The sequence below is a fragment of the Haliaeetus albicilla genome, chromosome 8 (genome assembly GCF_947461875.1).
Source record: "Haliaeetus albicilla chromosome 8, bHalAlb1.1, whole genome shotgun sequence".
Taxonomy (NCBI): domain Eukaryota; kingdom Metazoa; phylum Chordata; class Aves; order Accipitriformes; family Accipitridae; genus Haliaeetus; species Haliaeetus albicilla.
The window spans coordinates 17,090,292-17,113,934 of NC_091490.1; the positions used below are offsets into that span (position 1 = coordinate 17,090,292).

Consider the following 23,643-nt stretch of genomic DNA (forward strand, 5'->3'; position numbering starts at 1 on the left):
CATTTAGGTTTGATTTTAAGAGATCAAAATCTACTTGAGGATCCTTGAAGATTCAAGACAACTATCTATATTAAAAAGACAACCAAGGGTGATGGACAGGAGGAGGAAGAAAAGTAGATGCTTTAACAGTCAGCTTCTACTATTTCATACCCAGCTCATAGATAGAAAAGTACCTCTACAACTTGTAATATTATAAAAATGAAGTTCTAAGAAATAAATATTAACCTAAGCTCTGTTTTGCTAGCCACACATAATGGCACTAAAAAAATATTTTTAAAATCAATCCATCTGTGTGACCCTGGTACCATAGGCACTAATATTGGATCTGTTCATGCATGCTTCTAACAGATGTGACCCAGGTCAGGCCTGGACAAAAATTAGGAAGAAATCATGATGCAGGGTTTACCCTGGCTGCTCTTTGGGCTTCATAGCATCTGCAGTAGAACAAAAGGTAGCTGATCTGTGAGAAAACAGGTGTCATGGACAGTCGATACCTGCTCTGGAATAAAAAAACCTGCTAGTCATAGATTTCTGGGTGAGTTTGTATCAGATCAGTGTTTTCATGGGACTCAATATATTGCTGAACCACAGACAGGCTTTTGAAACCAAAGACTTACAATAGAGCCTTTGTGTAGAACATTTGCTTACTACTGTACCAGTATCAGGTATGAACTGAATGGAGCAGCTGTTAATAGCCTGCACTTAGAGCTAAGAGTAACCTGAAGTTCTAAAGAAAGCCCCATCTCCAGATAACTGGGAAAGCTGAATAAAACTAACCAACACAGAAACCAGGAAAATAGTTCTGAAAATGTCACCTAATTACACTCTAGTTTCAGCAAGGTCGTCTTCTAGGCCAACAGTCTGGTTTTTTTAATGTCATGCAAGACCTGGGTACAAACTGACAGCATCATGGGAAAACAAAGCTTTGGCTTTTATCACCACCCCCCGCCCTTTTTTTTTTTTTTTTTTCTTTAATTATTGAGATGTTTAAAAAGGATTTTCATGTTTGGGGAACAGAATGGAAAAGAATCAATTTTGGAGGATGTATTTTCTCATAGAAAGGAAAAACTCTAGTAATCTGGGTTATCTGAAAGGCCAAATAAAGAATATAAAGTAAACTGATGCCAGTTTACTTAAAATTTACTGCCAGTTCAATTACTGAATTAGTTACTTTTGAATCCCTTAGTGACTAATACTACACTTGCCCTCTAATGGCACCTTAGTTTGAATTATCAAAATGCAAAAGTAGACTAGAAAATGGCCCCAATATTAGACCTTGGCATCTGAGGAGCTCTTGGCTGACAGCTGTGCAAACTGTTGTATGTATGCCAAAGAGCATTACTGGCTTTTAGTTGTGTGGTCCTTTTTTATTATTCGAGCTGGTGGTTCCACCTCTAAACTCTAGAAACTATTTCCTACCTCATAACCACAGTACTAAAAATGTTATGAAGTGACCATAAGATCTGTAGCTGCTTTACCCAGGATTATGTTGGGAAGCATGATATTTGAAAGGCAGATGCTATTTTCTTCTTTTTGACACTGAGATCTGGCCATCTGTTTCATTGGCACTTTCCGTCTGTTGAGAAGGTTACTTGGTAATCAACCAGAGGCAATAAGCTGAGTGAAAATCTATGCTTTGTTACTGCCAGTGGAGGAGATGAATGAAAGCAGATATGCACCATATTTGTACCTCGCAGCTGATGTTTCACTCAATTTTTTAAAGGACTCAAAACTTTAACTACCTGAATATTTGAAAGGCAAAATGTACTGGCACCACTGCTTAATCTACAGAAGTTTTAGCAAATAAATGGGTTAAATTTTGCTTCCAGTAACACCAGTGTAAAGTAGGGTCATTCAGTTTGATAGCATTATGCAGAGAAACACTTGCATTTAAAGGAAGCTAGCTTATGAAGTAGCAGCAGGATGTGCCCACTAGCAAAACCTTGGAAGCTCAACTGCAGATGCCACGTGCAGATATTATTCATGAAATACATCACTTAAATTCAGACAGACAGTAAAACGGACGAACAGTGAAAAGACTAGATGTGTGCCAATACCTACACTATTATTGAATAAGTTTAATGCATGCCAGAACAACTTATCCTTGATTATTGCTAAAATAGCCTTAAACATTTTTCCTCATATTTTAGTGCTGCAAAATCACTTGGGCATGCAAATAAGTGTAGATATAAAGCTATACATTGGGTGGTGGGAAAACAACACCACAGTTGCAAAATAACTACCACACAGGTAGCATCTGACTCCCCAGAAAAGCTAAATTCCTCTCTTGGTCCGGGAAAGAGTGGAGGACTGGTACGCTTTTCTGATGTTCTACTAGATCTGCAAGGGTTCCATTTGTATGTGAATCTTTTAAATGACCATGAGAAAAAGGCAGCCTGAGGTCAGTACTATAGTGGCAGTCATGACACAGTTCACTTGCTGGGAAGGATACTGCATTTTACGCAGTCTACTTGCCATAAGCAGCTTGGAGATGACATGAAGTGAATTGGGTGACACAAACTCCATTCAAATATGAAGCATTTTCACTTTATTTATAGAAGTTCTTGGTTTTGATTGTCAAGTTCAGACTGGTAGCTTTTTGTAATCTGTGCAAAGGGGAAAAAATATTCTTCTGAAGGTAGATATTAGTCTAGAGAGTCATATCTTGGCTAAACTTAATTGGGATAAAAGTTATTTACATTTATGCATCTAACCAGTGGCTTTTTTTCTTGGGTAACAAATCTCACATGGAACAGATTATCCTTCTCTTTGACTGTTCTCAATGGCATAGGGAGTGTTAACTTATTTAAGGTGTTAGCCCTAACTTGCAAAACCATAAAGGGTATGGAGCTGTGGGTATTTTGTGGGGTAGCACGGCAACTTAAACTAGCTGATGAAGAGCACTACCAGCAAAAAGTCCTTCAAGAAAAAAGAGCAGCAGCTTGGAAAAGCTAACTCCAGATGTTGTAACCTGTTTCCCCACCCTTCTTGAGATAAAGACCTAGCAGCAGTGATAGTATATCAGTTCATCTAGGGTAAAAACAAGAAGCACAACATAGACACAGAAGTATCATTATTACCACTCATCATAAGAGCTTCATAGAACTTACATTAATCTGTATCCAATAGGTTTCTGAAAGCAGCTGAACTAGTTCCTTCTTCTGAAGCCCTTGGCAATGCCGCATGCATTCACCAGTCTTTGAAAAAAAAAGGTTTTCCTCAACTGACTTTTCTTTTGGCCTATGGCTTACAATTCTCACTTGCATATCCCCAAAGCCCAGACTTCATGATAGTTCAAAGAACTCCTATTGAGCATCCTGAAAACATCAGTTAAAGCCCATTTAATCTTTTCTTCAAGCAAAAGGAATTGCAGTTTCCATTCTCCATGAATTAAGCATCCCTGGTGCCTAATCCAGCTAATTTTTACCTCTGCAGGAGACGTGGTAATTGCTTTATGGGAATTCTTCTCAAAGGCAACTCAACTCCTAGTTGAGTTAGGCTCATAGCCTAACTGCAGCATTTTCTTGCCTTCCCACAGACTCTCACAGGCTGACCATTTTCAGCCTGCTATGGAGCTGCCATTGACAGCCTGAATATAACTTTCTCTGCTGGACTGTAACTTTCTATTCTTTTTAGCTTTTTTTTTTTTTTTTCCAGGGGGAAGCACTTCTCATTTCAGCTTGGTTTCTCTTCTACTGTTTCAAAAACTATTTGCAACTGGGCAAACTTGCTGACATGTAACTTTTCCAGGTCTTTGAAGATTATTTTTCCAGGATTTGTGTTCATGAACTTTGCTTATTTTAGTTTGTCCTTTTGACACCAGTTGTACATGTTGCAGTTGACAGTTCTACCCTTGTACTCTGTCTCAATATGTGAATAAATGTCAGTGATTTCTAATTCAGAAGCATATGGGCCAAGGGCTGAATTTCTGTAATGCAGCTGGCAAGGAGAAATTTGAATTAACCTGCACTTAGTTACTCGGTGTGGCCCAGTCTGGGTAAACACTAGTGTTTACCAAACAGTAACACAATCCTGACAAGCAACTGTTTTAAGTTCAGATGAATTCAATTTTGTGCCATAAAAGTTGGGCAATGAATAATTTTCTTAAATCATTGCTGACGCTTTAACACAGACAGGTCACTTGCATGAGATGCTTGAAGCTGGTTTCAAATATTTGTTATCCATCACTGGATAGCATCTGATCTAAGCATACAAAATCCAGTTGCACATGTCAGCAAAGTGAGATTTTCCTCCCCCAAATGTAAGGGCAATTTTCTCAGTAGCTTAAGTCGTTGTTTCCTTTGGCATGACTTCCAAAAGAGTTTGTCTCATCAGCAGTGTAAATTTGCTCTGCCTGCTGTCCCTTACCTCTCACTATCTTAACCAATCCCTCTTCAATTGGACCTGACAGTCTTGCAGTTAACCGAATATCTTGCAGCAAAGGACAGCTGCTGGGTCCTGCTGCAGCTTTGGGCTCTGCTTGGCCAAGCAGCACCACCTGAACCTGCCCACATTCCTCTTTAAACAGGGCACATGCTGTAGCCAGAGAAACAATTTTTGTTGTAGGACTCGGTTAAGGAGTGTCTGAAGTTTGATCTTGGGCACATTCCTGATCTAGTATTAAATGTGTATCATTTTAAGCTTATGAGCACAGTGAACATTTTATAAATTCAGTCTACTCAGTTTCCATGCTGGACAAGCATACAGAAACACTTCAGCAGAAATGTGCTCTGAAGAGTCAGCAGCTTCATGTGACCTAAGAAATGTTGGACAATATGGCTTCTAGCCTATTGACAAAGCTGTACTTCAGCACATATCGCATCTCACTAGACTGAATAATGAAGCATTATGGTCCAATCTCCTGCTGTTGAAACTTCCCTGCTTGTGCACAGTTGCCATCTGTATTTTTCTAAGCAGATATTAAGCAGTACTTGACCTGGAAAAGCTGCCACAGAAAAGCAATAATTATTTTGGCACTTCAGGCAGCAGTGACAGATGTATTAGTAAAGACAGAAGATGGATGATATCAGGAAAAGTAAGAAAATGGAAAGAAACAGAAGAAAAATATTGGTGCAACCCTTCGGTATCAACAGCACACGCACACGTGCTTCATGTCATAATTTGCTATGAATTCAACATTTACAGGATTTATTATTGCAAAATTGCTTCTTTTGACAGCTTATTCAGGAAATGCACTAGTTTTCTTTTAGAGAATTGGAATACTGTGATGGATTCCCCACTGCTAAAAAACCAGTATCATGTATTTCCACCTTGAGCTTAAAAAGTATGCATCCTATTCTGTAATTTGAAAAACTTAGACAATAAAGATCATGAATACACAACAAACAATATATTAAGCCAAAAAGGGGGGGGGGGGAATGGTGCAGAAGGAAGAAACCATACATAATTTTATTAGACATTGGACTTCCTATCAACTTTTTAGTAATTTCTTTTTCCCTTTACCTTTACTATTAAATAAATTGTATTGTAATTGCACATTGCTTAGTGCTATTTGTACAAATCCTCTTTGTATTTGGTGTCACCAACCATCTGGTAACACAAACTTCACAAGGCATCAGTAAGGACAAATGCCTTACTCCATACCTTCTTTTGGGTTCCATCTTAAAACCTGTCACAGCAGCTAGTAGCATTTGTACTTTGCCTTTTGTTTTTAAAACTTTTGTGTGTGTGTGGCATGTTTGATTCCAGAGATGTCCTGGAGTCATCATATATGCCACCAGAGCCAATACTGAATATCAGGGAGTGGATTTATCTGTGAATTAAGAAGCTTGTATTCTTTGTGCACACCAAGGAAAAGAAAAATTGTTACAAACAGAAGCTGGTGAGAAGCTGGAAGTAATGTGTCCAAAGTGTACAGAAGTGAATATTTTGCATCAGGACTCACATCTGGAAAACCATTTTCTGCATGAGAAAAACCATCCTTTTCCTGGCAGTACTTTTCAATTTACTTAGGAGAAGCTTAACTGTTACAGGTTACAGTAGTGAATAAAGTGAAGGGAAGGGATTTTGAAAGGTCTTCCTGTGAGTTCTGCTAAGTGCGTTTGAAAGGCTGTCTCCTGCTCTTGGTGTTTTACCATTGGCCTTAACCCCAAGTTAATATATATTATCCCCCTAAAAGACCATGTAGTGGACCTTAGTCCTCTGCTGCCAGATAATATAAAGGTAATATAAAAGGATCAAGGACCTATGAAGCTCATTTGATTAAAATGCATGTACATAAAGCAGAAGACATTCCACAATCCACAAGTAAAAATAAAGAATATTTATCAATAGCTTATAAACCACTTCAGTTCTCGGGTATCTCATGTCACCTTGTATCATATGCAAATTCTCCAAACAGCAAGAGTGGGAAGTGGTAATTAATGATGGGCCATAATTATCTGTCTTTGTAACATTGTAACAGGGCTGCAACATCCCCTGTTTTGGCACAAAGAATATTTTTTGTTATTTTATTCTTGCAGCTTGTCCCTGACCAGAGTTAGGTAGTTAGTATGACTATTTTATTAATCATCACTGCAACATATAATCATTGATTATATATTTGAGCTACTGAATATTACATTTGTATTAGAGTTGGAGCTCATTTAGTGGTGAATGATATTATGTTCATACAAAACATCTGAGCTGTGGAAAACATGTGCACTGAATTCAAGTTCACTGAGCAGCCAAACAAAGCCCAAGACAAATCCAGAAACTTAAGGTTAAGTAACTCGCTTCTGTGACTGTTCTATGTACTACTATTAATGTAGTCATTTAAGATTGAGCTTAGCTTTGTCTTTTGTTGAGGATTTTGGTGCATGTGGCACTGTACAACAGAGTAAATGCTATCAATTTTCCCTAACATGTTACAGGCTGAAGAACAGAATTCATATGTAATAAAAGCTCCATTTCACTCACTGTTGGGAAAAAAAAAAAAGAAAAAAAGGCAAGTGTAACGTTGGCAGAGGAGTGCTGGTTGTATGGACAGGAGATTATATTACTGTGTCCCAGCAGAGTAATTTCTGCATGTCTCCATAAAAGCAACGTAGTATTAGGATGTCCCATCCGTTCTCCTCTACCATGACATCCTTATTCTCCAGTACTCATCCATGTTTGCCCTAATCATTCAGCAATACAAAACCCCCCAGATTTTCCAAATGGTATCATAAGGAAAGGAAACTATTGTGTTACAGCTCTGATTACAACCTAACAAAATGAATGTTTTGCTATGTATAAACTGCTGAACAAAGCTACAGATCAAGCTGCTGCTAAGTATACTTGCTATGTTTAGAGAGATGCTGGCTGACAAGTGGACCTTATGGCATTATATGGCAATTATCAGTTCCTGTCTAAGCAGAAACTTTTAACTGACAGAGTCCAGCTTCTCAGTACCCTTCCCTGGAGCACAGAATCTTCAGAGTGCACAGAGGAGCTGGACTTGACTTACAAGCAGTTTGGAAAATTTCAGCAGTGACCGACCATTTGATGAGCTGTCTGGGGTACATTTGCTTGGTATTTTGCAGACAATGGGGAGCTCACTATAACTGCTAAGTTGAACAGGGTTTATGTGAGTAGTACAGCACTGAGCCCAAACCAGTGTATGGTATCTCTCCTCAGCATACATTAACTCAAGAAACAAAACCAATTTAGTCATGTTCTACACAGCATCTGGGTAACTCAAGCATGAGATCACAAGCTCACACCTGCTCATAATTCTCAAACAAGAGTTAAAAAACACAAAAGGGCAGGGAGTGAAATTAAGCAGGGAGAATTGCAAGGCAGTATGTTTAAGTGATAATTATCAACTAAACCAGTGCCTACAATAGAAGAACTGGGAAAGATAATGACTTTAAAAAAAGAAGGATTGGAGACTGTGGATCACTAACTGAATAACAACACACTATTGCAAAAATGGGCACGTGTATGCAAGAATATGGCTTGTAAGAAGCAATTTTTCCTTTCTCTCAGTAGTCTGAACAGTTTGAGCAGTAAGCTGGAGTCATACAGATGTTTAGATGAATTGGAGACAGTCTACAGGAGAGTAAGAATGTGACTTAAAGGCTAAGTGAATGGGACTATTTAGCCTGAAAAGAAAGAATGAGGAGGCACGCAATGACAACCATCATTTGTAAAATGCTGTTTCCAGCAGAAGAGAGTCAGGTTACATAATTGGAAGAATTTTTTAAAAATAGAGAAGCCCTGGGCTGCCTGCAGGTCACAAAGCCTTCATTTCTTGGAGCTTTTTAATAACTGGTTAGCCAAATATTTGTCAGGAGTGATATAAAGATAAGTAATCCTGTCTAGGCAGTAGAGGATGGACTACGTGCCACCTCAAGGTCACCTTGAGCTCTGTGATTTTATGGAGGGTAGACGGAACAAGTCTGCAAAATACATCTCAGGCTAAATGTAGCCTCTCAAATGATTTAAATGGAAAAGGATCACTCGTTCACTTACTCAAACGTGCTTTGGAAGATACCTACAACTACCTGTAATGTTCACTCAACCTATTAGGAAAAAAGCAGAATTAACTCTGGAAAATAATTAAAATGGGGAATTTCTTTAAATAGTATGAGTCTGAAAGACCACAAAGGTATAGCCAATATACTACAGCTTCAAAGAAAGGCAAACTTCATCAGAAAGTTACTGCAACAAATTACTCATTCACTCTCAAATAAACATAGAATGAAAAATAAAACCAGAAAGAGAATTCAAGCTTACTGCTTCACCAGTTTTTCCAAGGTTTCCTTGGTCTCCTTGTTCACCCTGTTAAATGTAGAAAACAGATGATGTCGTTCATTAGAAAAGTAATTTCTTTAATATGTGTATATTAAAGTCCTCTATTTTCCTAGAAGCCTCTTTATTTTCTAAATTACATCTGTCAATTAAAATCTAAAATTAAGCAACCAATAAAAATTTCATTTTGTCAGTGGCTAATTTTGATTTTGTAAAAAGATGTCCTAATGTATTTAGGACTTGACTGCAAAAATGAAAACTATGTATTAAAGGGCTCACTAAATACATTAATTCAGCAAATACTACAAATGAATGATTTAGTTTTTATTTAAATCTTCCTTTCAACAAATTACCTTCATTATTTCACAACTGCTTCAAAAGTAAATGTTACCTTTTCATACTGTTGATAACTAATTTTGTAACGAAATATTAGAAAAATTGACATTTAAATGGCATTTTAACAAACTTCTTTCCCTCGCCCCAAAAGCTTGAAACTGGCATGAAGTATTAGATTAATTAATCCTGTTCTCCTTAATAACGCTGCAAGTCATGCTATGTAGCCCCAGAACATTTTGTCATGTATTTTACAAGTTGAAGCTGGCTGTATATGCACTATTAGTTATCTGGCTACAACTATAATCTCAGTGCCCTGATGAACAGTGGCTTGAGTACTGCTTACTCAGACTGCAACTCAGCACTGAGAAATTCTGCTGCCACAACCTCCTCTTTCAAACTGCAGCACTTCATCTCATCCATCCACACACGCCCGAAATCTGCCACTGCAGGAACTGCCCTGAGTCCTTTGTTGCCCCCAGGCCCAGGCACCCTCACATCCCCCAGGCAGGTATATCTCATTTTAGCAGGTGCTGTCTTTGCTCACACGTTCCTGTCTCCAAGAGCTGCATAATTTTCTTCTTTTCCAAAACAGGATCTTGCAAGGAAGCAGAATCACCAGTATTACATACTGTACTTCCATACATTTAGATTATATGGAAGCATGTGCACTCATATCCTTTCACTGGCATGCCACTGTGTATAGCAGTGTATAATTGTACGCAGTTGATACTTCAAACACATTTTATTTCATACATAAAACCATCACTTACCTTTAAACCTTCTGGTCCAGGATCACCTATATAACCTTTCTGTCCTGGCTTTCCCTAAAATAATGATTAGAATAAAATATTGTAAATATTTAATTTTTAAAAGATAATTTCATCCCGATTTCTGTATTTATGAAAATATGTGCACTCAAAAATGTACAGTTTAGTAATATTTAATACCAACATTTGAAGCAAGTGTTTTTATAAATCTACATCTGAAAATACACTGTTGATTATTACTGCAAATACTAGCACAGTAAGCAGAATCTGTATTAACTCTTACAGCAGTTAACACTGAGGAAGAACAGTCAGAATCCAAGAATCAAACACATTTCAATTTCACTTTAAAATACATATTAAGGAGACAAAGAAAGGGCAAGGTCATGATCTCTCCTGGCTAATTCCAACGGAATAGGGACTCACACTAACAGAATTTGATGTTTAGACTTCAGGGACTGGTGTCATAACTGTCCTTCCCCAGCCAGACAAAATCAGCTCAACTATCCTCTCCACTTTGTTCATCAAATTGATTATTTTAAGCCTCATCCCTCTCCACCACCATTTTGCTGCTGATAGATCTTGTTGCTATGATAGTCTGTTAATAACGTTGTTACCTGGAAGAAATACAGCAACACCAATCAGAGCAGGAGGCCATGACGTAACAAGATCTTTGAAGCATTTTATAACATACATCCCTCCCTCTGTTGTCACTCACACAGACCCATAAAGGCATACAAACCAGAATGCTTTTCTCCTGAATTTTCAATTAAATGTTTCTAACTTAATTATGTCTCACTTTTAGGAGGTCATTCTCCCTCCAGGTATACTTTACTTCCTCTACAACATAAAACATGGCCTAACCACTTGGTTATCTGAACAGCATAGCCTTGCCTAGACAAATTTTCACCATCTGCTCAGAGGCAAAGACCTAGTCCAAAAGTAAAGGTCCAATGGACCAGATGTGGCTCTTGAGCAAGTTGCTAATGCGATTACAGAAGCCTGACAACTGGAGAAAGAAAATTAATTCAACATTTTAATGATTCACTATCAAAAACATGCAGATTTCTGCTAAAAGGAAATTATCAGCTGTTGTTCCAGCAGACTGAATAATTGCAATCACAGGACTCTGTAATTAGAGCTTCCCTTTCCACATCAGCTGTCCTGAGACAAGAGCAACTAAAGCAACAGATAACAAACAGGTTTCTTCAAAAAGGATGGGATTTTTCCATTTGGCTCTTTTGCTCAGGCTGCTCTGTGACTGTCTTTCAGAGCACAATGTGTTTGTTAGTTTCTGGGCATCTGAGAAATTCTCTATATGGCTTAAAATTATATTGTCTTAGTAGGTTCCATGACTTCTCATATTAATCCCTTTTAATATCTCTTGTTCTCTCTCTGCCTGCCTGAGTGATTTCATTTTGCCCTACAAATTTTAACAAATATCACTGCTTTAGGAACAGACTTTTGGTTTTGCCTATGGATTAAAACATGGCACAGCCAGGAACGCCAGGAGAAAAGACCGTGAAGAGAAGTTCTGAGACACCCAGATAAAGCAAGTCATGTCTTTCCACAAGGCTTAGCAAAGAACAAGTGACTGGCTTCTGCAGGTTACTACATGCTGTTTAACTACTTTGCTGCAAAGAACCTTAAGGTCTTTCTAGAGAGCAAGACTGTAATGTAAAAATGTTTTAAACAAAATTCATTGAAAGAAAACTACTGGCCACTATTAACTACCTTAATAATTTTAGTCCTATCAGATCTGAATTGGGAGTTACAACTTGTAAAGGTTTCTTGGCTGTAGTAGCCCAGCTACATACTAGCTGCAAAGGACACACAACAGAAGCGAGTTGATTATAAGACAGAACAAGTGGATTTAACTGGTTAAGTAATCTGAAACATACAGATTCGGCTTTAAACAGAAATGCAATACAACTGTAAATTACACATGGAGGAAAAGCCACTGACAGAAGGTTAAAGTAAGGACGGCTCTTTTTCTGCTTGCAAATCCCTGAGAAAATTACTCTTCCAGGGCAGGGTAGTCCCAAAGGAAATGTCTGTTTCCTAAAATATTAGCTGAAAGTTCTGCCCTTCCCTTGCAGGAAACAGCAATCACCTGTACTTCCTTTCACCTCACAACGGGTTGATACAGGTGTGTATATTTTAATATACATATCTCTCACTATCACTCTATTTCCATCCCTCCACAAGCTCCTCACATGCCTTCAGCCCACAGGAAGACATATGACACCTTCAGAAAATACTGCACTGGGGGAGTGGAACAGCTTTGAGAGCATTTTCCCCCATAGTTAGGAGGAACTGCTCACCTTATGACTATATAAATATCAGCTTTTGTTTTACACATGTATCCCAGAAAGGAATCAACTCACAACAATTCCTTTTTATATTCTGGTTTAAAACAATCTCCCGCTTTTTAAAGGCATTTTCTGCTCCAGCAATGAAGATAAAAAAAAAATAAAAAAAAAATGCACCAATGCTCGCACTGACTGAGCTGAGCTACACTGACAGTTACACAGTTAATATTTGGATAGCGTCTGAGAAAGAGTTAAATTGGGAGGAAACTGAATAAACACAGTCACTTCTTTAATGTGGCATCTACTGTATTTTCACAGGACAAATAAATACTAAAAAAAAAAAATCAGCATTTTTTGATTTAGAAGGATTAATTTAGAGAATGTAAGTATTTGACTTTGGAATAGAATGGGTGGGAAGGTTTGAAAAGGAGTGAATGACAAAATCAGATCGTGTGATCAGATTCAGCTCTGTGGAACCTGAGATATACCCTGAACAAATGGGGAAGCATCATCAGTTTTGGCTCCAGTTCTTTTAGACACATGGGAATGTGTTTCCAAGCTGGGACCTGAGAACCAGAGTGCACATTCATATTAACCTTCTGTTCCAGCAGAGGATGATCTGTTTTACTGGCAGCATTGGTCAGGTGGGTCCCAGTGGTTTTTGGTCTCATGCATGTTTTTTAAAGCAAATGTTAGAAACAAGGGATGGGGGGCAGGGGGAAGGAGACAATGAGGTGAAAATTTATGGCTGCCTGCTTGGCACATGCCTAAACCTGAACTGGGGGCTGAACACTTTGACCTGAAAACTACACAGTAGAAGAGATGAGGAATTCCAGATGCACTAGAAACCTGCTTCATTACTGTCCAAGAGAAAACTAGAACAGTTTCATAAGAATAATCAAAGGTTTAGAACACATCACCTACAAGGATACTTTACCTAGTTTAGACAAACCCTAAGAAAGTAAGGATAACAGTGGCTGAGAAGAGGACTAACCTATTAACCATGCCTACAAATAAGGTCTGTAGGACAGGAAGCAAGGTTGCAGCGAGAAAGACACAGGCAAGACTTTCAGATAGAACAGCCAGACATTAGAAAAACCATCTGTAAAATAGGCAAAGGACTGAAGCAGATTGCCAAGGAGAATGAAGTATCACCACCCCTGGAGGCTGCAAAAACCAAGTTAGAGACACATCTGTCAGCTAAAGGCATAGCTGACAGCTGATGGTACCTCGGGGCCATGCATGGCCAGACCACTTTTTCAGGTCCCTCCCAGAGACCTCCCCTGCCCCCATGGCTATTTAATTAGTACAGTGACAGCACCGTTTTGATAGCATTTACTTTCAGATGTAGCATTTACTTTTTTAAACTCCTTTCATGGAAAATGGAAACAAAGCCATTTTTTCACAAAGATGTGAAATTGCAATCAAGCGAGCATAATTTAAAAAGACAGATGCATTCAGCAGCTTACTGACTCAGCTAAACTATATCAGATTTAACAACTTCATGACCGGAACGCTCTCTCTCTCTCTAATGTAACGACACAGACCATGCTACAAGCGGGAGTGAAGAAGCAAGGACAAGCAGAGATGGGAGCAGAGTTCAGAGCAGCAGTGTGAACAAGTTGGCCTGGAGCTGTGCAACAGCTGGAGCCAATAGAAGCTGTAGAATCCAGGCAAGAGCAGATGGGCCCTGGGATGAGGGGGAAAAACAGGCAGGGCTGTCCATCAAGCAAAATTCCCATTTCCCCTACCTCTCATTTCAGAAGGGGATGCTAGCCAGCAAGCTACTAAAAAATGCCTGGAGATGGGAACCCTGGAGGCCACCTCAGATCCACACATTCTTTTCTCAACAGCTTGTTGTGAGAGAGGGAAACGAGGGAGCCATAAGACAAGCCAATAGTGTGCACATTTCCCATTGAGAGAAATCAAAACCAAAATAATTTAGGTCAAACTGACCCAAAATAGATTAAAAATATTTCAGTTTGCTAGGTTACACAGAAATTTTTCCTCTTAGGTCACTTTGACACCAGCTGATGGTGGCCTGTGCATGCCTGGTGATGCAGAGAATGTGAAGGTAGTTGTCTCTTTGCCCATGAGTCACCCATGGCAGGATCTTCTTTTCCAATTGCCACAGCACAATATGGAGATGCTGTCCAGCCATGAAGCCCTGCCCAAGGAGAAAACTCAAAGTATGATGCAGCCAAAATAAAAATTTCCATGAGGCTCTTGGCAGAAGCTCAGGCAGATTAAACGGGATATTGAACTGAGTCACAAAGTGTTTTTGAAATTCTGTTCAATTTTTTGCATGTTTTCCTCAGCTGAAAAAAGAGGTTTTTGGGTTGGTGGTTTGTTTTTTTGTTTTTGTTTTTTGTTGTTGTTTTTTTTTAAGAACACCTAATCCATGTGGCAAATAAGTGTTTTAATATTATTTCTAACAGAAAGCAAATTCCCAGCTTTGAATAGCTAATGAACAGGAAAAATGATGTAGGACTATATCCACTCTAGAACCAGGAGACAATGGTACAGACTTTCCTAAGTTCATGCAAGAAATGAGAAGTCATTCAAAATGAAGACCAAGCCAGTAATTAACACACGTAAGCAAATTAAGTAAAGGCAGAAGATCATATTGCTTTCAATAAACTTAGCGACACTCCTGTAGTCCCTAGTGCAGGCCAGTATTCCTTTTTAGTTTAGAATTTTTCTAAACATAAGCTTCAAGTCCACTAAAATACGCTTAGACACTAGTAAATTTTTATAACTAACAAAATTGGTTGTTAATTTTAAACTTTTGTCTTTTAAAACATATCACCACAAACAGCATTGTGGCATTCCAGCTTTACTGCTTTCAGCAACTGTCTACCAGATCAGTTTGAAAATGATTTCTTAAAGCATCAGTCCTTTATATTTCTCCTTGTGAGTGGAGTCTCATGGTGGATTCTTCCCCAATTTAAATATTATGATATATCAGCTGGTTCAGTCCCTAGGAACTACATGGTGGTTTCATCTGCTTCAGAGGAGTACCACAAGCAGTTAGTTATCGACTCTTTCCTTTTCAAAAATTTTATTTTGTGCACCATGGCTATGATTTGTTTTCAAATCCTTCATATAGAAAACCATTTCTCCCCCTAGCTCTGTTATGAGTATGTGCTGATGGAAGAGACATATTTATTCAGGAGATGCCATTTTAACACAGTCATTTCTCACAGTAAATTTACCTTTTAAAGCAGTACTTCTGCTGAAAAATAGTCTGCCTTAAAATTACTTATACTTACTCTTGGGCCGACTCCTCCAATAGGTCCAGCTGGTCCTACTTCTCCCTAAAAGAAATCAGGGCTCAATAATCTTGATGCCAAGTCTAGCTTTAAAAAAGAAAATCTGCAGATAACTGTTTGTATTGATTATATCATCTTAAATTTGCTACAGATGTGTTTGTATGAGTCCAAGTCTGATGGCAACATTACAGGAGAGACTAATCTCATTTCAAACAAATTCATTAGCCAGAAAGCCATGTCCCATGTAGCCCGTAGATGCAGCCAGAAAGGCTGTTAAACTGTTGGTATACCTACCATTACAGCAATATTTTCACAATTTGGAGCAGGGAGAGATTCGGCAATGATGGGTCAACCTCTCTGTCTGCCCTGCAGGTACTCTCTTCTAGCAACATGTGACACTTCATGACTATAAAAGCAGTAGGAACAACCTGCTTTTCTCTTCCATGTTGCTATGGCACAACTGCCAAGTTAGCCAAGCTATTTTGCTAGGGTTTAACCTTGTCTTTTCTCCGGAATGGAGGGAGGCTCGGGGTCAGACTTGTCAGGTGTGTAAGAGAAGAAATGAGACACTGTGCCTGTGCTACGCAGTGCACTGATATAATTATGCATGATGGGGAGCTGTAGCATTAACTCTTCAGGGTTCACTCATTACACAGTTATATTAAAACATGGACTTGTATCAGTGCTGTGCCAGGATGTCATGCTGTGATCGTTTTATGGTTCACTGACCCTCCTCAGCATGGAAGATTTTCTCCAGGTTTTGGAGAAAGTGGTACACCACCTTTTCAATTACAAGCCATAGGAAACAGAGGAATTAAGAAATCTAATCTGCAGCTTCCTGGCTTCTAACTAAACTGATCCTTTTGCCACGGTTAGCTTTTACTCAATATTTGTCATGGAAGCCCATAATTAAGCTACTTAGAAGTCTAGAGGTCTATCCCCAGACTAATTGATTAAATTATTTCTAATGTTAATTACTTTTAGCCTAGCAGACATCAGTTTTTATTTTCATGATGATGAATTAAGAATACTCAATAAATTTATAAGATGAAGAGCTGCCTTCCTCCTCCTTCAATTAATGGGGTCTAATGGTTTATTTAAGTGTATCTAGGATACTGTAATTAAATTCATATATGGTTTCTATCTCCATACTACACCCCCATCTCCCTAGTTTAACTATTAGAACCACATCCAACTCTGGACACATATTATCTGAGATTCCACTGAAATAACTAAAATAAACCATATAATGGATGCACAGCCCCATAAGGCTGCTAAAACCTCTTTGCAACACCTGCCAAAATACAAAAGAAACTTGAAATTTTGCACACCACCACCATAAACACCTAACCATTGCTGTCTAACCCTGTTAACCCTCACAACTTTTTCTTTTAAACATAATGTCTTGATTGGATAATATTTCCATCTTACCTCAACTCCTTTGGGGCCTTGTGGCCCTGGAGGCCCTCGGTCACCCAGAAGTCCCTAAACATCCAAACAAACACAGTGAGAACTTATATCAACCAACAATCAGGTTGGTCTAGTTTCTCTCCTCTTACAAACCTGGAAAGAAATGCAAAACTGAGGAAGCAGACCTCTTTTCTTACCATTGTTCTTTGGATTTCCCTTAGGAAGTCAGGAGAAGATGCAGCAGAATTTTAAAATCTGCTGGAAAACTGAGTATCTTACAAACTTCTACCACACAGATTTTTCTAAAACTTTTTTCTTTTGTCTTTTTGAAAAGGAAATTAAAAAAAATTGGAGCTCACAAAAGAACAGTTCCTCTTTTTTGAGGACATAAAGCACACCATCATATTAGGATTAAAGCAAAAACCAATGTAACTCTTATAGATCTTTAATTTAGGTAGTTTTTAGCATAACATGTGATCACAACATTGCAATGGAAATGAACTACAAAGTGAATTTAAACTACTAGCTTGTCCAAAACTACTTGTGCTTTTCAGCCCTTACTTTTCTGTCAGGATTATAATCAGCTTCCCAGAGATAAAGCACCTTATCCTCTGCCAGCTCTGAGTTTTCATGACTGCTCACACCAACATTTTCAAAACTTTGTTTAAATGACTTTGCAGCTAGCAGTGTCAAAAATCTCAGTCATCCCAATTACAATGGTAGTAATTGGGAAAAGCACTTGACCTGGCGTAGGACAAAAAAAAAATAAAATCTGTGTAAACATATTATTAATGTTCTGGGAAAGCTAAGCTTAACAATATCAGATAAGGCAACAAGAACAAAGAAACTGCCCCTTAGGAGAGACATGATTAGCCTCTGAAGAAAGCAATGGTGGGAAAGTTCCAAGTGTAAGCCTTATTAGTTGCTTACTAATGAAGCTAAAGTCTAGACAGAAGATGCAGGCATTGGTCCAGTAACAGTTTACTTAGCACACAAAGTAAAATGGAACAGGCCACCTCAAGGTACTGAGTTTCATCAGAGCCCATCAGTCTGGGAAAGACTGGGTGGACTGCTGTTTGACATACTAGCCCAAAAGTGACAGGAGGGCTTTTAGTAGCACTACATAAGTAATATTCTTGTGTGGTTAGTCACAAAAATTTTTCATTGACAGAACTGTTGTTTTTTTCTAATAGCAAAGCACATTAGGAGATATGGCTTTCAGTAAAATGTAATTGCACAGTGGAAACATTAGCAACACTGCTACTGTACACACCCTTCCACTGCACTTAAATGAATCCAGAAAAAAGTCCCAGACTGTAAAATTAATATTAAGACTAAATGAAATTTCCATCTCCCCTTTGAGGTTTCAGGCAACAAACAGAAAATGAAAGTAGTCATTAGACATGTGCCAAAGTGTCTGGAAAAAACTGAGGGAGTCAGCAAATGGGGGTATCCTCTATTTCACATATATAACCTCCCAGTTGACCATCCCTTCCAGAAGTGGTGAAACTCCTAATAGCCACTTCTATTGAATGCGTTATCCAAACAAACATAAATGAGCAGAGGAAGGAAGTTCTCAACCACTTCCACGGTACAGCACACACTGCTGGAAAAACTACAGTTATAGTCAGCATATTCTGACCATCTTTTCCACTCACTTTTCTCGGTTACAGAGCATAAATAATTGCAAGACTAACATAGGAAACAAACTAAATTATTTCAGAAATTCTTAAAAATATTCTTATTCCCTTTTTAAAAATGTAAGTGTGCTTTTTTTTTTTTTTAAGAAGTGGTGGATCAAGATCAAACACCTTCTAAAATATTGTTTCCAAGCTGAGTAATGTGCTGTAGACCAAATTATGTAATGAATCCTTTGACCATTATTTCAGAGAGGTCAGATTTGCTGATTACTGCACTAATTTAGGGAAAATTGACAATCCAGAACTTCTACTGGTATTTAAAGTTGGCTGATCACACTCACAGAGCTTAAACTTTCCACCAAGAGGCTGAATTTCTCCCATGCCAACTGCTAAAAAATAAAGCCTACCCTGCTTTCTTGGCTTTTAAAATGGGTATTGCTTCTGAGGAAGCATAAACAAAAACATGAGGAAGAGAGCAGCACAGTGAGAACAGTTTTCTAAAAATAAAAGCTGGAGGAATTTTTTTAAAACTGCAGTCAACACAAGACAGCAGGGAGTCCCAAAAGCCAAACATTTCCAGTGTTATGCAGCCCTTCTCCCTTGGTATGAGGAGCAGTGTAAGAATTTTTCCAGTTTGGTAATCTTCCTTCTCAAATGTAAGTCATCAGTTCTCCCTGATTAGAGCAGGCTGTCTAAGCTTTTTTGTCTCTAAGACCAAATGTGCCAGAGATCATGGAATCTTGTTCAGCTATGTAATTTCTGTATCAAAGAAATACAGTCTTAAACTCCATAGGCTACCTTTTGGTACTTTTTTGCTGGAATCCGTGAAAAGGCAATACATCAGTAATCTATGTATTAAACATCAACCCAATTCTAACAAAAACATCTAATTAAACACTTTGGATATAATGTGGAATAACTCTTACTGAAGAAACTGGGCAGCAGGGATTAGATCTCAGTTACATCATTCATGTATCAGTTTGGAGGACTGAATCTGATCTGCAGTTCAAGACCTGACATATTTTTCTTCTACTATTTCCCCTAGACTCTAGACACAGTATTGCATCAAAAGGTTTTTTTAAGTGCCCTGGTAATTCAGAAACACAGGAGCAACTGCCACTGCAAGTGTCATATAAAATTCATTCATATAAAGCTGCTAACATTACACATACACACAAACAAGTTAGCAAAACAATAAATCAGAACTGAAGAAAACGTCCACACCTGTCTCAGGAAATGTATTTTAACTTCTCCCCAATTTGCCACATCAGATAATGAGTTCTCAGCCTTCCTAGTAAATTCATGTCTGAGCTATTTTGGGACAAGGCTCTTGACACAGTTGAAAGATAAGAGATGCAGAAAAGATTGGCTATGGCTTTGGCAACTGGATTATTTGAGATGTTCTCAAGAATGATTAACTTTGGCATGGTGGGATTGTTACAATCTTCCAGGGACAAATAAGACTCTATCTTTAAAATATTTCCTATGTTTTCTTGAGTAGTCTGCCACAGAATTTCACAGCTTGGTTGATAGGAAATCTTATAATTTCCACCTCTGTTTATTCATGGACAACTTGCATGTTTTGTCCTTGGACCAATGCTGTTGTTGGTCTTGCACAGTTCTTTTGCCTCACCAATTTCTGCCCTCTGGTTTACTTACAAAGCTCAAAAAGCCCCTTCATTTTGGTAGGATAAATAAACTGTGTCTCAGAATACAGTCATTCAAGTATCCTTTTCTGCATCTAGTCTGACTTGATTGAGTCCTTCTGGAATACAAATGCCCAGAACTGTGTGTACTACTTAGATAAAGTCTTCTCGTGCTTTGTGCAGTGGCATTAATAAGACACCTTGCCTCATGTGTTCTAGAATTTCACTTAATTTCTAACCACCTTATTGTGCTTTCATTTCAGAGAGATCTGGCAGTGTCTTTCCTTCTTGCCAGGTGTGAAGCTCTAAGTTTACAGGAGGATTTATTGTTTTAGTCCTTGCATGCATCAGTCTGAAGTAACACAAGTGGGATGAATTAGTACAAAGTGCAGTTTTTAAGATCGTCTAAGATGCTCAACTTTGTTTCATGTACAAATTTCATTCCGTCTTACTTGTGTCTATTTATTAGTGAAAATACAATGTAAGAATAGTCCCAAGGCTGGTGAGTGAAGAACTTAATTGGTACTTGCCTTTCAACAAAAAGTAGTCAGTCTTCAGATATTATTCAATCATCTTCCTCCGGGTTAATTTCTGATCCACCTGCACTTTTTGTACTAGTCTCTACCTTTTCCATTTTAAACAAAAATTTCCCATATGTGCTTTTATCCAAAGCTTCATTGAAAACTCTATACCTGTGAATGATTGCCTAAGCTTGGTCTAAAATATTAGTCTACTAAAGAACAAAGGCTAAATTAATCTGGCACAGTCATTTTTTGGTAGATAAATTTTATCCATTATTATTATATATATTATTTTATCCATTATTTAATCTGGTGTGTGTATTTTACCATTTCTTCCATATCTTTAGCTACTATTTCTTTCAAAATTTGTTAAAAAAAATTCTGTACTACTCAGGTGAGACTATAGAGATCCGCATGCATTTTATTTAAATATAGGTGAAACATATGCTACTTTCTAGCTATACAGCATTTTCTCAAAATTTCTTTGCACTTAACTTGCCATCACATGCTTCCATCTAACACAGTAATTGCCCTCATAACTGCACAGACGGCATTAAACATTAGATTAACTTCCTCATATAAATACCTGAGGCAAAGTACCTGTATTTTGACAGTAAGATTATCTTCTCATAATGCCAGTGTCCGTCTCTCAGAGTTTTTCCTCAGAGATTTATACTGTTTATTGTTACTATGAATAAGTTTTCATATAGTCTTACCTTAGGACCTTCAGGGCCATTTAATCCAGGTACACCAATATCTCCTGGAAAACCCTAAAGAAATCATACAGACAAATGATTTACAGAGTAGGAATGTTTCCAATGTACTTGTTTTGATTCTGTTCATTCATTTAACAAACCCGAATCACAGAAACAAGAAATAAATTTGTTCTACCATCCCCAAAATGTCAAAATCCATTAAGTTTCCTTGAAAGGACTTGGATAAGTGACAGATTTTAGGCAGCTTTCATTAAACTCAATTTAGCATATGTCAGTATGGGTTTTGCTTCTCTTAGCATAAGACTTTTTATCCATTAAGCAACGTTTGAAATTAAACCACTGGATTGGTCTTGATGCACAAAAAAACCCACAAAGCAGCCAGCACCAGGTCCTGTACTCGTGAATTCAACTATTTTTTAAAAAAGCTTAGAGAGCAGCTGAAACCCTTTAATCCTTGGCCTCACTTTAAGGACGAGATCACTGCAAGATTAAGAAAAGAGTAGAAAGCCTTTTGCCTCCAAATCAGCAGGTGCTAATCCAGGTCTGGCTGGCAGTAACTGAAGGGCACCAGCATGTAGCATTATTCTGAATAAGCCTTTGTGAAATAGTGTGTGGTACAGGTCCAGCTGTTGGTAAAGAAAAAATGAAAATGCAAATGAAATGAATCAATTAAAATGACAACCCCACACCATCTGGCCAGTAGGCAGAGTGGTACACTATGAGGATGCTTCTATGTCAGATGAATCCAGTGCTATAACTAGATTGCTTTATAAGGAATGAGTGTATTTTAAGAAAACAAAAATGATGCAGCTAACCCTTATGCAATACAGTAGTGAGTTAAATTTCATAAACATCCAGTGAAGAAACGTAATCTTTATATTTGTAGGATAAAGTAAAGCATTTGACTCGTTAGTTGGCACAGGGCTCAGTCATCTGCCAAGATAGTATTTGATTTGTTATTTTTATAAACTTCTACATTTCATTAATCTTGCCTATGTGAAAATAGAAAGACTGCCACTGAAAAGTTCTTCCTCCGAGTAAAATATTTATTACTACATTTGTGCACATCCATCACCTAACACTAGTAAAAACAAGTTTTCTTTTTCCTTAAGAGAAAATCACTGCAGATTCAAAATTATAAATATCAATCTTTGCATGCATACTTTTCCAATAATGGAAATGAAAGCATCATACATGTTCAGAACAATTTAAAGAACATCTCATAAAGAACTTCCAGCATGAAATTCTCTCTGGCACCCTTCCATACTCATGCAGGCTAATACATATCATCATTAAAGCTTCAAGAGTCACTTTTCAGGTTCTCTAAGCAGGAAAGAAGAATTTAAAAAAATAAATAAATAATTGCCTCACTAGGTGGATAATAGTTAACGATACTCAATTCTTCCAGAACAGTTGAGCTTCAAATACAGGCAATAATAATTTCTAATGATTATGCATAATTAGCTGACATTAATCACAAAAAAACCTTACCAGAAAGGTAAAGAGAAATCATACTAAAGCAAGAAATTTAAAAGAAAACATTATTTCACCCTCAACTACAACATTATAATAAAATTAAGTATTTAGGGCATCACTGTTCTTACTTGTAGAGCTTTCTACTGTTTGCTTTCTATAACGTGTTCTTAACAGGATGTAGAGAGACTTATAAACAGAGATTTAGATGGCATGCAAGTATTTTTAGGTGTGTTTATATATTAAATAAAAAACATGTATATATTACAATATAAAAAAGAATTATGATTTCTTTAAAAAAAATCGGGGTTAGAACTTGAAAGCTAATGAGTACTAAAGCAAACCACTAAAGAATAAAAAAGAACTGATCTGAGTTTTCAAAATAAGTGGAACAACCCTAACACACAGCATTTCACAAAACATCACGGTGGTAATTTCTTTTTGCCATAAAGCAGTACTAGTAGAGCCGTGCAACAACTCCAACATGCCTCTAGGTGGCACATAGCATATTAGTCACATGTGACCAAGGCACCCAGACTGATACCTAAAGTACTCACATCAGCCTAGATTTCTATACAGTTCATAAGCAGATTTTTAAAAAATCCTGACCACACTTACCTACTGAAATACACTGAAGAGTTAGGTCAATTCTTTGGGAGTTGCTAACTCATCCTTTCTTGATTCTAAATCTGGTTATTTTACAGACCTTAAATAGTTACCAAGGGGTGGGTTGTTTTGTACATCTGTGAATCTTTAACTAACGTGTGAACAAGTGCTAAATGCTGACATAGAGACAATTTCCCTCATGGCAATAAACATT

The 23,643-nt window shown here is 37.7% G+C and overlaps 1 protein-coding gene across 6 annotated transcripts in view; it reads right to left on the minus strand.

The window, feature by feature from the left end:
• The window catches only part of COL24A1 (collagen type XXIV alpha 1 chain), a 152,400-nt gene that overhangs the window by 59,696 nt on the left and 69,061 nt on the right, over positions 1–23,643 (minus strand). For 5 of the 6 annotated variants that reach the window (XM_069789138.1, XM_069789140.1, XM_069789141.1 and 2 more), the window contains 6 exons: positions 21,351–21,404; positions 16,849–16,902; positions 15,418–15,462; positions 9,840–9,893; positions 8,719–8,763; positions 3,111–3,197 (listed from right to left, as the gene is read on the minus strand). In XM_069789138.1, the coding sequence (XP_069645239.1) occupies positions 3,111–3,197; positions 8,719–8,763; positions 9,840–9,893; positions 15,418–15,462; positions 16,849–16,902; positions 21,351–21,404 (339 nt within the window). The remainder of the gene's footprint in view (positions 1–3,110; positions 3,198–8,718; positions 8,764–9,839; positions 9,894–15,417; positions 15,463–16,848; positions 16,903–21,350; positions 21,405–23,643) is intronic. The other variant, XM_069789139.1, reaches the window with a different exon arrangement.